Raw genomic sequence first — 13,356 nt, forward strand, 5'->3', positions numbered from 1 at the left:
CCATGATGACCTGGATGAATGAAAACTTTACTGACATTATACTAATAGGTGTTTGGTTGCGGGCACAAACCTGCTACCCAGATTGGAGTATATCTCAGGAGGTTGGGTTTGACGACAAAGGAGAGTTCAGAACATCTGTGGCTGGTGTGACGTGGGCTCAGACGGGACACTGTGAATGCTGCATTGTGTGGAGGACCGACAGAAAAGCGGGAATGAGCTTTTCAGATGGGTCAGAACTGAGGCCCGAAGAGAGAGCGCCAATCTGAATGAATAAACAGAGCTCCCACTTACAAGTCAGAAGTTTCAAGAGGAAAAGGAACTCTGAGCTCTGTTTCACTCATTCTTTCTCTTATGTAGCTCTCTGTATTCAGGACTGGTGTGATGTGTCATAAAATGTAAATGTAATGCAATAAATGTGTGCTTCAGTGACATTTTGATATATTTTATTATTTGTTGTAAAATCAACCATTATTGTGGCTAACATTTGTCAATTTTAACAAAACATTAATTGTGTTATTTTTAACATGTGTATCATTTTAATGTGTGTTATTTGATGTTATTTTATTTAACTTCATGATGTGTTTTAAGGATTCAACAACGTAAAACTGAAAGGTATAACACATGGAAAACAATTAGGATTTACATGAATGTTATCAACGGAGGTTTTTGCATCAAATAAGATGAATCGATTGAAAATGGTGGTAATGATGCTATGTTATGGAAAAAAGGAAAATCCCTTGCAGTTATTTTCACTGTAAGGTGCTGATAGCCGTTCGGTTTACTTAATGCATAGACTACAGTACAACACAATGAGCAATGACATAAGGAAGATCCACCTGACTAGGACAAATAAAAATGTACAAAAATAAAACCACTTCTCATAGAAATGCCTGGAAAACTACTAATAGTATTACGTGTAAGAACAAAAATACTCTATATTTACATCTCACAATTTCTGTTGGATGCAAAGTTAAAACGACAGTCTTATCATATTTTCATATTAATTTCCATTTTTTTAGATAATGCAAGTCCTGCCCTGTAACTTATGTCATTTCAGTATACTATGTGACATCAGCAGGCAATGAATTTCCTTCCTGTGGTGGGTGTGAAGAAAAAGTTCCTCTTTTTACAAATGCTTTGCTCTGACTTGGGCAACTGTAGGGAGGCTCCTTTCGTTACAGGCTAAGAGCTTGGATGAAGTCAGTACTTGTGTTGTGGAGTCAATCCTGTTGGCCCCATATCACAGCTCCCAAAGAACACTGTCTGTTCCCCCTTAAATCCAAATCCTGTAGATCGTTCCAAAATGCTTTTTTTCTTGGACGTTTTCATCTTCAACTCTGGAGAAATGGAAGCAAAAGACCTCTCTGCTGCATAAGGATATGACAGAGATGTTTTATTGTAGGCATTGGTGAATGTAGGATAACTCCCCTCAGTTTCTCTGTCCATAGGTTCCTTTGGCTTGATCTCTGAGCAGTTATATGTGCTTTCCCAAGGCTCAGGTTTGACTGGCCCTTTGTGATCTTTACTTGTAGGAAATGAATTTGTCATTTTACATATCATGTCTGGATCCTCTCCAACTTCTGCCTTGAAGTGCTTGCTCTCATGAACACCCAACAGCACTGCTGTTTTACATACCTTTGAGCAATACCTGCAATTGTGCCCTTTACCTGACTTCTCTAGGTGTTTCTTCTCATGGCTTTTTTTGGTGGCAAGGTAAAGGAAACGCTGCGGGCAGTAGGAACATCTGTAACGCTTTTCCGTGCTTAGGCTGTGGGGCATCACATCTGAGCTGAAACAGGAGCCATCCTCTGTGCAGCTCTTGCAGATAAAGTCACCACTATCCTCTGCAGTGGGCCCAGCTGTGCTGGATGTGTCTTCAGGGGCACACTGTTTACCACATATTCTGCAGCATGGCTGATGGCAGCTGATGATGTGCATACTGAGGGACGTCTGGCTAGAGAAAGAGCTCTTGCAGCTGTGGCAGGGGAAAGCTTCCCTTTGGCTGCTATGTTTCAGCTCCTTCCTGACCTCATAATTCTCTGCTGAGATGTTCTCATCTGGACAGAAGTGTGTCTCTCTCAAGTCCTCGTTTGCTTCAGGTGAAAAAGGCCTAGAGTAGCATCTTACAGGTTTCATCCTTTTCCGTCTGCTTCTGAGCTTCTTACCCTTCTTTTTAGGTTTATATGAGTAATAAGGACGCCATAGTTTGTCGGTTTCAGGGTCATTTGTGTCATATGATTTTTTTTCTGTAACAGAGGTTCTGACCTCAGCTCTTAGCCGTAAACTTGGGCTCACAACACTCAACTCTGCAGGGCTACTTTGACCTATGCTCTCTTGCCTCCAGCTTTTCCTCTTCCTCTTCTTTGGAAACAGCTTTGAGCCTTTTATTTTACGTCGAACGATTGCCTCATTGCCAATCTTCACTGTTATTTGGCAGAGGGGGAGGACCTGGTTGTCAATCGATGGACCAGGGCATGCAGGCTTAGCAAGGTAAGTTTCTGTCTTTCCACTAGGTGGTTGATCCTGTGTTATGCTCTCTGGCCTTGCTTGCAGCAGCTGATTAGCCATGTCCTCAATGGTTTGGGCAGCTGCTGACAGTTCACTCAGCCTGCTCAACCCTTCGAAGGAGCAGACAGATGGTATGTTGAGGAATGGAAGAATGTCTGTGCTGTTTTCTGTGCTTTTCTCGGTTGAAGAAGTGTCATTTCTATGTGTAACTAGAGAGGATGCTATGTTTTTCTGTATTGCTTTTGAAGAATCTTTAAATCTATAGCTGAAGAGCGGTGAGCCCTTGCCATCAAATCCTGGTAAGCCAGACTTTTTATTGAAATCAGTAGAGAGTTGTTTCTGAGGTTGGTCTATCTCAGATGGTATCTGAAATTCAATGTTTTGGTCACACGGTTTGTCAAAGGTTATGCGAGGCATTTCTGATGCCATCATTTTTGGAGTGGCCATGAATGTCACTGGCATTGAGAATAATGATTGACCACTAACAACATCTGAATTGGGCACTGTACTGTCAAAAATAGCATGGGGGGAACAGCTGTCCAGTGGTGCATTGAAGGACTCTTCATGGCCCTCGATCCCCTCCGAGTATGTCTGACTGTAAGACTTATAACGTTTTTTTCTGAACTTCATTGGGAGAAGCCTGTAGAGCTTTATGGGGTAGACACTACTCTTGAATCCACCATTTGCTGATTTTTTGTTGACAGCCAGCTGTGGATCGATGTCGTGAAAGGACTTCTGGTGATTCTTGAGGATGTAGTAGGTCAAGAAGGTCTCCAGGCAAAAGATGCACTGGTACCGACGTTCTCCAGTATGCCAGATCTCGTGCTTTGTGCGGTATTCAGCCAGAGCAAACACTTTGTTGCAGTAGTGGCAAGGGTAGGCTCTATGCCATAAATGTACATTCTCATGCCTTTTTAGGCTGGAGAGGGTTACGTAAGTCCGTTTGCATACAGAACATTTATATGCTCTTGAAGTGCCATTAGTTTTTAAGCTCCCTTTAATTTGATCCTGAGGCATCTCGAGCGGACTAGTCAAAGTGGGTTCCAGATTTAAAGGGATGTCGAGATCTGGTTGTGTGTTATTTGGATTTGCCACACCATTAGAGACTGGGACCCTTGAAGACTCTTTATTGCTTGTCTCTAACTCAGACGGACCTTTCAGAGATTTCACACAAACCTGCTCGTGATTGCGTAACCTTTTAAGATGCATGAACTTTTTATGGCAGTACTTGCAAAACAAATGACTGACAAATCTCTTGTGTATTTGCATGTGGATGGTGAGAAGTGCAAAGTCGCTAAAGGTCTCAGAGCATTGCTGGCAGCAGAAGCTGGGGGCACTGGGTGTATTCTGAGGACTCAGGCATGGTGGCTCTGCATCCTCAGGGGGTGTAAGGTCAGGTGGTGGTGACAAATTGAGGCTGGAATGAATCTCTGGTGCTGCATTTGAGGACAACTGGGAGGAAGACAATGGGGTAGGAGAGGCCTTTTCAACTACAGATGTGCTGGCAAAAGTGGGCACAGTTGCAGCTGGCTCATTTAAGAGGGGATGAATGCCCTCACCAAGTATATGCCGCTTTTTTATGGGGCCAAGTCTATGGTTAACCAAAGTCTTAGCTGGAACCACAACAGGCATGATGGTTCTGTTATCATTTCCCTGGGTAACCTCTTTGATATCATTAGATTCTTGCCCCTGGCTCACTGCATATGAGTGCTCAGACAGGGCATGGGCAGGCTCACTCTCTGTGGGTGAATTGCTTGTAGCTTGGGAGCTGGAAGGAGGGTGAACTTTCTTTAGTGCCTCTATAACTTTGTTGCGGTGATCCAGTGTAGAGATATGGGTTGTTTACTGCCCCAGCTTCAGTGATGGAGAAAGCATTGGTGATCCGCGGGCCCTTGGAGCAGTCTGACTCCTCAGGCTTGAGAGGTTCTTTTTTCAGACTGCATGTGTCTGCCAACTTTGACTGACTGTTTGATTTCCCTTGGCTAGCAGAGGCTTGGCTTTGCTGCAGGCCAGAGCTCTGCCTTTCAGAGTCCAGCAACTTTTCCAGAAAGGGAATTCCTAAACGCTTTCCAGCTGCCACCAGAGACCTACTGTCCTCGGCACTGCTTGACTCCACTTTGGCATTGTAGATGAAGTTTAGGATACTAGCAAACACCTCAGACTTAAGGTCTGTAAGCTCCAGGACCTGGTTGGACGTGTAGATTTCAGGCATTTTGAAAGCATTACGGAAGTATCCACTTGTGGCAGCCAGAATGTTGCGGTGAGCACGAAACTTGACATCCTCCACAACGATTATTACATCACAGAAAAGGCCTTGCGAACGCTGTTCACTCAGATGACTGAGGACAGCCTGGGGGTGGGAGCTGTCCATCAGGCCAAGAGTGCTAGAGTTGACCACAGTCATCTGCAGAGGGGAAAGCAAAAAAACAAAACAAAAAAACATTTGTAAATCTGTGTAATCTTATAAAATAGTAATATATCTGCATATTAATGGTCAAATCACATCAATGGCCTGACTTTATATATCTCCTACTTATTAATCGCCACCTTAATTGCCAAACCACACCTAAAATGCCTTAACCCAAAAAAGGTTTTTCTATCCTGGAAGATACAAACATTTAAGAGGCTGGGGAGAGAAGCAAAGTCAGATTTTTGTGAAATGCATTGAAAAGGGGGTCCTTTCAAATATCGAGGGCATGTGACTTTGTATATAAATTCTGTCTTCAACTCACAATCTTTATCTAAAAGTAACATGGCAGCATTTTTTTATATTTTTTTTATTTATTTTTTTGGGAAGGCAGCTCACCTTGAAACAAATGTTCCTATCTTTTCAATGTAAATTTCATGGTTTCGACAAGCTGTAACATTAAAAAACAATATTTTAGAAAAAAAAAAAAAGAAAAATGTATTTTGTGGGCCCAAATGTGTTGGAAAATAGTGATTTATACATTTTCAGTTACCTATATTCTTGCCCTTAAAGGGTTACTTTGGCAAATAATAAAACATTTGGCTGATACTTTGAGAAAATATTGCAAAATTGTTTTCTTACACCAAAGAAGGAAATGAATACTGTAACTAGCTGAGGTATTCAATCTGTTTCATGAACGAATAACTGACCATAATATAACAGAATAAACTGATCGGTAATTGTTTCTCATGTTAATCAATGTTTATTAATTACAATTACATTTAATACACAGTGACAGACAGTAAAATCACAATCATATTAATCACAGAGTGAGAATGTTTATGCACAACCACTAGATGGGAGCAGCACCCAAGTAGTGAGTTTAAGCAAGCCGTCCTTTTCACCCACCACTGCATGCTTACAATGCAGCAATCAAGTGATGCCAAAACTATAATATGAGGTAGCTGGTTAATATTTTTTATCCTAACACCAATTATCAAAATAAAGTAATATTAAATTCTTACATACAAATATAAATATTGAGCAGATATGTGGCACCACAAGTTATATGAAATGGGGCTATCTTTAATTTAAAGCTGATGTGATATTGACATTGACATGACAAGGCCAAAAAGACAAATATCATATATAACCCTGTAATTAACCATTGTTTATGATTTGTTCTTTTGCTCAGCCTGATGCAGGAGGTGCGGCCTGGCAGATTAATCCAAGAGTGTCTAGACTGAGACCTACTGGATGACTCATCGAGCATTCTCCATTTGTCTACTTTTAGAACTAACACCTGTATTGTTGGAGGTGGCTCACCTGGCAGCATGAGAATTTAGTCATACTGCCTGCTGTGAATAACCCATCAGTAAAATGACATTTCAGCGGATATTGTCAGAGCCCATTATTGCCTTGTAGGGGTTTTAAGGTGTGTAGTGTCGTTGTATGCAAATAGACCTAAAATGTATATGGTAATTTTATATGACATGTGATTTTACTGAAATCAAAGAAAAGGGTCAATTATTATCTTACATCATAGCAAAAAACAAAAAAAAAAAAAAAAAAAAAAAATTACAAAAATTGATTCATCATAAAATTATCCATTCTAATTGTTACTTTTTTTCAGTTTGAACTGCCTGTATTAATTGTGAACTATCATATACAGAAATGTATCCAAATGAAGAAAATGAATGAATAGGTGTCATCAGTTTAAATTGACATGATCTGGGGAGGTGGGGGGGATCTGGGTATGTAGTTGCTGAAGTCATGTGGCATAACCTAAAAAAATATATGTGTCTATCTATATTTTGATAATAAATGGTGGACTTTGGTGAGAAAAGACCTGTTTTACTTTGGTGGCTGTGCCTGTAATGAATAAACTAGTAGTAATCATGTCATGTAGCGTGTCCATTGGAGAACATTGTCCATTATATCATAATCAAGAGCTCAAGCTTGTTTTAATTTGCATAAAACAAACTGCAGAGGGTGAGTAATTAGCTTAACATTAGTTGACTATAATATAACTTATTAAAAGGCCTATTATTGACAAAGCACTGAAATTGAAATAATGTAGCAAAATCACTTCCAACGTCACAAGTCAGCAAGCTGATTGTCATCTAGAATTCATGACATGTTGCTTCCAAAAGTTAATGTACCCTGAAATCAACCCCATTCAGCTGAATTACTGACAAGTGCCATCCCCCATCAGACATTTTTTAAACAATTCAAGCGTAAATATATTTCTCTCTAGTGTAATGATTGTATTCACAAACAATGGTGAGTGGGATTCTCAGGTTGCATTTTTGCCCTAAAATTACATTTTTACTCCACTGATGGTTAGGTTTAGTGTTGGGTTAGGGTGTAGAGTTAATAAAATATGCATTTCTGTTGACTGTATTATATCATTTATAACTAAGAATACAACTCACTCTTGGCACCACCCTGTGGACATTTCACCTGGAAACTTGAGCTCCCACGTGCCCATATGTTTAACAAAACTTCCAGCTTCGGCCCCTGGAGGCAGTGATTCGAATTTCAGTAAGTACAGACCAATTTCAGCAGCAGTACTTTCAACCCCCTCTTGGTAAATTCACAGTGTGATAAGTCTGGATGTGGACCCTGACCTAGACCAAGACCCTGATGTGGGCATGACCTCAGGCATGAACTTAGACTCTGAGTCAAACATGAAAGAGACAAAAATGGGCATACACACAGAGATATAAACACAAAGATGGCACTATCAATGGAACATATAGGGGCCAGGAAAGAACATTAGCAGGAACTATGACTGAGGTAACTGATTGGTCAAGCTTTAGCATGTCATTGATGAGTCTGCTGTGCTTTTGTTGGTGACGGCTCTTTGGTAACACCAGTGCACTTTGGTTTACTTTCTGAAAATTATATAGGGCACTGGGTGCAAATTTAACCCTGCTTGGCTCATGAATATTAATTTATTCATGCTAACATTGCTTTAACTTTAGTAGCCCACATGACCAAATTAATATTAATGAGTCAATCCAGTAGGGATGCATTAACCCTGGGAAAGCTTGACTCAACCTTGATGGCTGCAAGGAGAGAAGATGAGTTTCTATATACTCCTCATCAGAGAGCTCTTCCAGGCAAACAGAGAGGATACTCACTGTGCTGAGTTAATTATTCTTGGGTATGGGGTTATGTAGCTTGAGCTTGAGGTCTGTCAAAGTACTGAATCAAAATATAGTTATTGTTATTTAAAGCAATATGGAAAACATAATTGCAAAAATTAAACATAACATGACCTGACTTTTCTTGACTTAAAAGGATAATCAAACTCACCAAAATACCCTGGGGTAAAAACAGAACTTCAATATGCTCTTTAAAATATAACATCTGAAATATGCACATATAATTACATTGTATAAAGTGCTAATAGTTTGGTTTTATATATCATGCCATGGTCAAAATCACTGAGATACATTTTTTTCCCCATTCTGATGGTTGATGTGAACATTAACTGAAGCTCCTGACCCATATCTGAACATATGATTTTATACATTGCACTGCTGCCACATGATTGGCTGATTAGATAATTGCATGAATAAGTAGGTGTACAGGTGTACCAAATAAAGTGGTCACTGAGTGTATATACTGTATATATGTACTCGCAAGAGCTAATGGCGGGGGGGAGTGGGACAAGTGAACACAACCAAGGCATGGAAAGGATACATTTGACAGTGACAAAAGCATTTCAAAATATTTGGAAGATAAATCATGGTCACACCACATTACATTTTAAAGGCCATTTTTGTGTAAATTAATGTGAACACAGCATTCCAAATGCATTTTAATTTTGAAATTAAAAAACTATCCTTTTCATTATCTGAAGAAAAAAAAGGACTTCTCTCCACATGGCCCTCACCGAGAGCCTTCCAGAAAGGTTATGCATTTGTCCCATTTCTTACCATAGGCATCTAATCTGCCAAGCTGTTTGTATGACATCTTTTCAAATGCTGACTCCCTGCCCAATTAGGTCACCATTTTTTAAATGAGGGAGCGCCAACTGACTTCCATCCTCTAAGAATTATTTGTCTGCCAATCATTACATTAGTTTGGACCCAGCTTTTTGTATATTTGTCACCTACTTTAATAACCACCCCATCACCCAATATACAGTACATAGTCTGGGACAGAATGAAATTTGGGTATGTAAAATCTCACAGATAAGATTCTGGGCTCTTAACCAGAATTCTTGAATCTTCGCACAGAACCACAGAGCGTGGGATATGTCTTCATCCTCCAACTGACATCACCAGCATGTAGGTGTGTCTTTTAAACTAAGCCTAAACAATGTAGAGGGAGTCCAATAGAAATGATGCAAAATCTTAAACTGAATAAGGCGTACCCTTGCATCCCAAGACATAGTTTAAAAAAATGTTTTTTAATTCTTTCCCACTCCCCATCCTCCAATACCAAGTTCAAATCTCTTTCCCATAACCTCTTAAGAGCTGTTAAGGCTCCATCACCAAGACTCTGAATCAACGAGGAATAATACACTGACGCTTTATGACCCTTTCCAAAGGCTGTGAGCACCACACACAGGGTGTCTGCAGCTTTAGGGGGCTACTGTATGTACTACCACCAAAAATAGTACAAAATAAATGGCACAACTGTAAATACCTGGAAAACTGAGACCTAGAAATCCCAAATTGCTGTGTTATATTTCAAATGATCTCAAAGCTCCATTTTCATAAAGGTCACCAAGTGTAGCAACACCCCTCTCCATCCATTCTTTCCAGGGGGACTTGTTAATACATCATTTGGGGTTCAGCCATATGCTTGAGGAAACATTTCTTGAAGTATCAAAATTGGACATATGGTAAATTTTTACTTCTCTAGGCAATTTAATAGAAAGACTTTGTAATGGTGAGATTGCAGCAAGGACCGCTTGTTCAATGTTGTACAAGGGAGGGGCTCTCTCAGGTGGAAGAGACCAATGGGCCAAGTGTCTAAGATTAAAAGCATAGTAATACAACAAAATTTTGGGGAGGCCTAAGCCTCCTTTGTCAGTTGGTCTATGTAATTTATTGAAATGTAACTGAGGTCATTTATCGTTCCAAATAAAAAAAAAAATAAAAAAAAATTAGATATTCTATAAAAAAAAATTAAAGTAAGAAAGAGGAACTTCTAGAGGGAGAGACTGCAGAAAATAATTGAATTTTGGGATACAATTTATTTTTATAACATTGACCTTCCCAGCCATGGACAAATGTAGTAAAGCCCACCTATCAACATCACATGAGAAACTTTTCATTAATGGGTCAAAATTAACTAACTAAATCTCTCAAATTTGCTGGAAATAAAATGCCTAAATACCTAATGCCTTGCTTGGGCCATTGAAAGGTGCCAGGTTGGAAAGCCGTGGTAGGGCAATATGCTGTCAGAGCAAGAGCTTCTGATTTAGGCCAATTCACCCTGTATCCTGAAAATTTGGAGAAAGAATGAATAATTCTGTGGAGGCTAGCCATAGATCTTCTAAGGTCAGAGTCAAATAATAATATGTAATCTGCGTAGAGTAAAAGTTTATCCACCACACCTCCTGCTATAATACCAGGAAAATCATCCTCTTTTCATATTGCTGCTGCTAATGGTTCAGAGCAAGACAGAACAGCAAAGGGGAGAGTGACAGCCTTACCGGTTTCCCCTACCAAGACAAATATAATTTGAAATTAATCTATTAGTTTGCACTGCCTCTAACGGATGTTTCTAGAGTAATTTAATCCACCCAATAAAAGTGTTCCTAAACCTGTAAATTTCCAAAATCTTAAAAAGATAGTCCCATTCACCCAATCAAACACCTTCTCGGCATCAAGATGGCAGCAATCAGGGTCTGATCATTTGCTACTGACCACTAGGGGTGTAACGATCCATCAATCTGAATCGATGCATCGATCCAATGATCAGCGATCCAATGTTATCGATACAATGCATAAATATCGATATAGACATTTTTTTTAAGATGTACCTTTATTTTAATACCCTCATGTCAGCCATGTCCGTACACATTTCCGTCAGGCGATGAAGCAACCTTCATTTGACTTTATGAGCGTGTGATAAGGAGGAGAGTGTGGCCAGGCCGTGATGGAGCACGGCCAGTGCTGAATCAGCTGATCAGCAGGAGAGCTAGCTAAGGGGCAGCCGGAGACGCCGGTTCGAGAGAGAGAGAGAAACACACGCAGCCACCCCTTACCTTGCTCTCCCACTGATCAGCTGATTCAGCTCCGGCCGTGCTCCATCACAGCCCGACCACGCCCTCCTCCTTGTCACACTGCGCTAAATATGCTTTTCATGTGGGACATGGGTGTGCACGGCATCTTTGAAGCCAAATTGTGTCCTGCTATCTGTGCGGCATGCGCACACATCAACCGGGCTTCCCACGAAATGCGAGCTCCATTGACAGGATCCATGCGGGCGCATCAACCTGGCACTCCTTAAAATGTGAGCTCTCGTGACAAACGCAGAGCGGCTCACATGCGCGATTAATTCAGGCTTCCATCGATATCGTTGCGCATGCGACCCATTTGAATTATACATGAGAATTTGCTATTTTAAAGTACCATGGAGAAGTTCAACCATGTGAAACATCTTGACAACGCCGACATTCTAAACAGCACTAACGAGGGAAAGGCAAACACCTGCTCAGCTCCAGCATCAGTTATAAGACTTTACACATATACACATCAACACCCTTATCCCAGTTAACTGTAACATAATTTTTCATTACAACTGTGGAAGTTGTAGCCAAGAAAACCTCGGATAGCATGGCTAGTTGGAAACAAGTCATGGGTATGTAAGTATTTTGAATTGGACTAAACTGAAAAATTAGCTGTCATCAAACGAGTGATGATCACTTGTATGTGACTTTATTTTTTATATTATTTATCTGTATAATTGTTTTCAACATCTGAAGTACCTTATGTTATGGATGTCCCAATGTGTATACAGAGAGCTGAATAAAATAATCAAATTATATTTTGGTTGCATTTGAGGGCAAACATTTTTTATTGATTGTGTAAAATAGGCACATATCGATTGCAGGCCCCTGAATCGAATCGTATAGCGGCAGACTTCGAAGTATCAGCAAATATCAGATCGCAGGCCAAGAGAATCGATTCAAGATCGTATCATTATGAAACATCCGATTTACACCCTAACTGACCACATAATATTTATAAAACGTCTAATATTATCAGAAGAACTATGACCAAGAATAAACCCCACTTGATCTATATGAATAAGAGATGTGATTACTCTGCTTAATCGATTAGACAGAGTTTTAGACAATATTTTTAAATCTAACTGGATCAGGGAAATTGGACGATAACTTTTACATTCATTTGGGTCTTTTTCTTCTTTTAAGAATGAGACTGATCAGGGCTTGCGTCATTGTTGGTAGTAGTTCACCTTTCTTTAATGACTCTATGTAAACTTCTAACATAAGTGGAGCCAGTTCTGTGACATAAAATCTAACAAATTCTGCAGCAAAACCATCTGGCCCCAGTGTCTTTTTGATCATTCGCCAATTTAGGACGTTCTAATGGGTCTATGAAGTTGCTAATATCCTTATCGTTAGACGAAGATGTGGAACTATAAAGATCAAAATAAAATTCTTTAAAGGCCTTATGAATATCTGTGGCCTTATGAATATCTGGAGTTAAATACTGTATATTGCCTCCAGAATATTTCACTGAAGGAATGGTGGAAAAATAAACTCTCTATGATTTATGTATCTGACAGGTGTTTCCCTGCCTTGTCTCCCGACTCAAAGTATGTCTGTCTTGCCCTGAATAAGCAAAACTCTACTTTCTGTGACAAAATAGTATTGTACCTGTATTTTAGCTGAATCAACTCTCTAAGACCATTGGATGATATTTGGCACTTCAGCTTTGTTTCGGTACTTTTAATACCCTTTTCCAATTCATGAATTCCTGTGCTTTGATCTTTTTAATGAATGAGGCATATTGTCTGATCCGCCCCCTAAGAACTGTCTTAAGCGCCTCACATACCATGCTAAAAGAGGACACTGAGGACCAATTGGCCTCCACATAAACATTAACTTAAACTGATGCAATCTCAAAGACATGGGATTCTTCATGAGCCACTGCCTGAAGCATGGGTTCAGGATGGAGTTCACCAAAATTACCTGCCATAAGCTTCCAGCCGGACTGCGATGATCCTCACTGAATGATACCTATATCAACTTGGTCAAAGGAGGGACAGCACTCTCTTAAACTACATAGAAAATGAATTAATCACTAACAAACGCCTTTATCTGCCAAAATCAAAGGACAATGCATCTACGTGTATTTTCTCAGTTAATTTGGGATGACTTCAAGGACTTTAAGACTAAAACTTATAGTTAATATAAAATAATTTTGTTTAATCATTGACCCACAACA

General features: G+C 39.8%; 1 protein-coding gene across 1 annotated transcript in view; it reads right to left on the reverse strand.

The window, feature by feature from the left end:
- Nucleotides 1-426: 426 nt before the first annotated feature.
- zbtb38 (zinc finger and BTB domain containing 38) overlaps nucleotides 427-13,356 on the reverse strand; it is a 31,394-nt gene continuing 18,464 nt past the window's right edge. The window contains 3 exon segments of the mRNA XM_051656255.1: nucleotides 427-1,274; nucleotides 1,276-4,338; nucleotides 4,340-4,912. Coding sequence (XP_051512215.1) covers nucleotides 1,221-1,274; nucleotides 1,276-4,338; nucleotides 4,340-4,912 — 3,690 coding nt within the window. The 3' untranslated portion in view covers nucleotides 427-1,220.

The sequence above is a fragment of the Myxocyprinus asiaticus genome, chromosome 26, assembly GCF_019703515.2.
Source record: "Myxocyprinus asiaticus isolate MX2 ecotype Aquarium Trade chromosome 26, UBuf_Myxa_2, whole genome shotgun sequence".
Taxonomy (NCBI): domain Eukaryota; kingdom Metazoa; phylum Chordata; class Actinopteri; order Cypriniformes; family Catostomidae; genus Myxocyprinus; species Myxocyprinus asiaticus.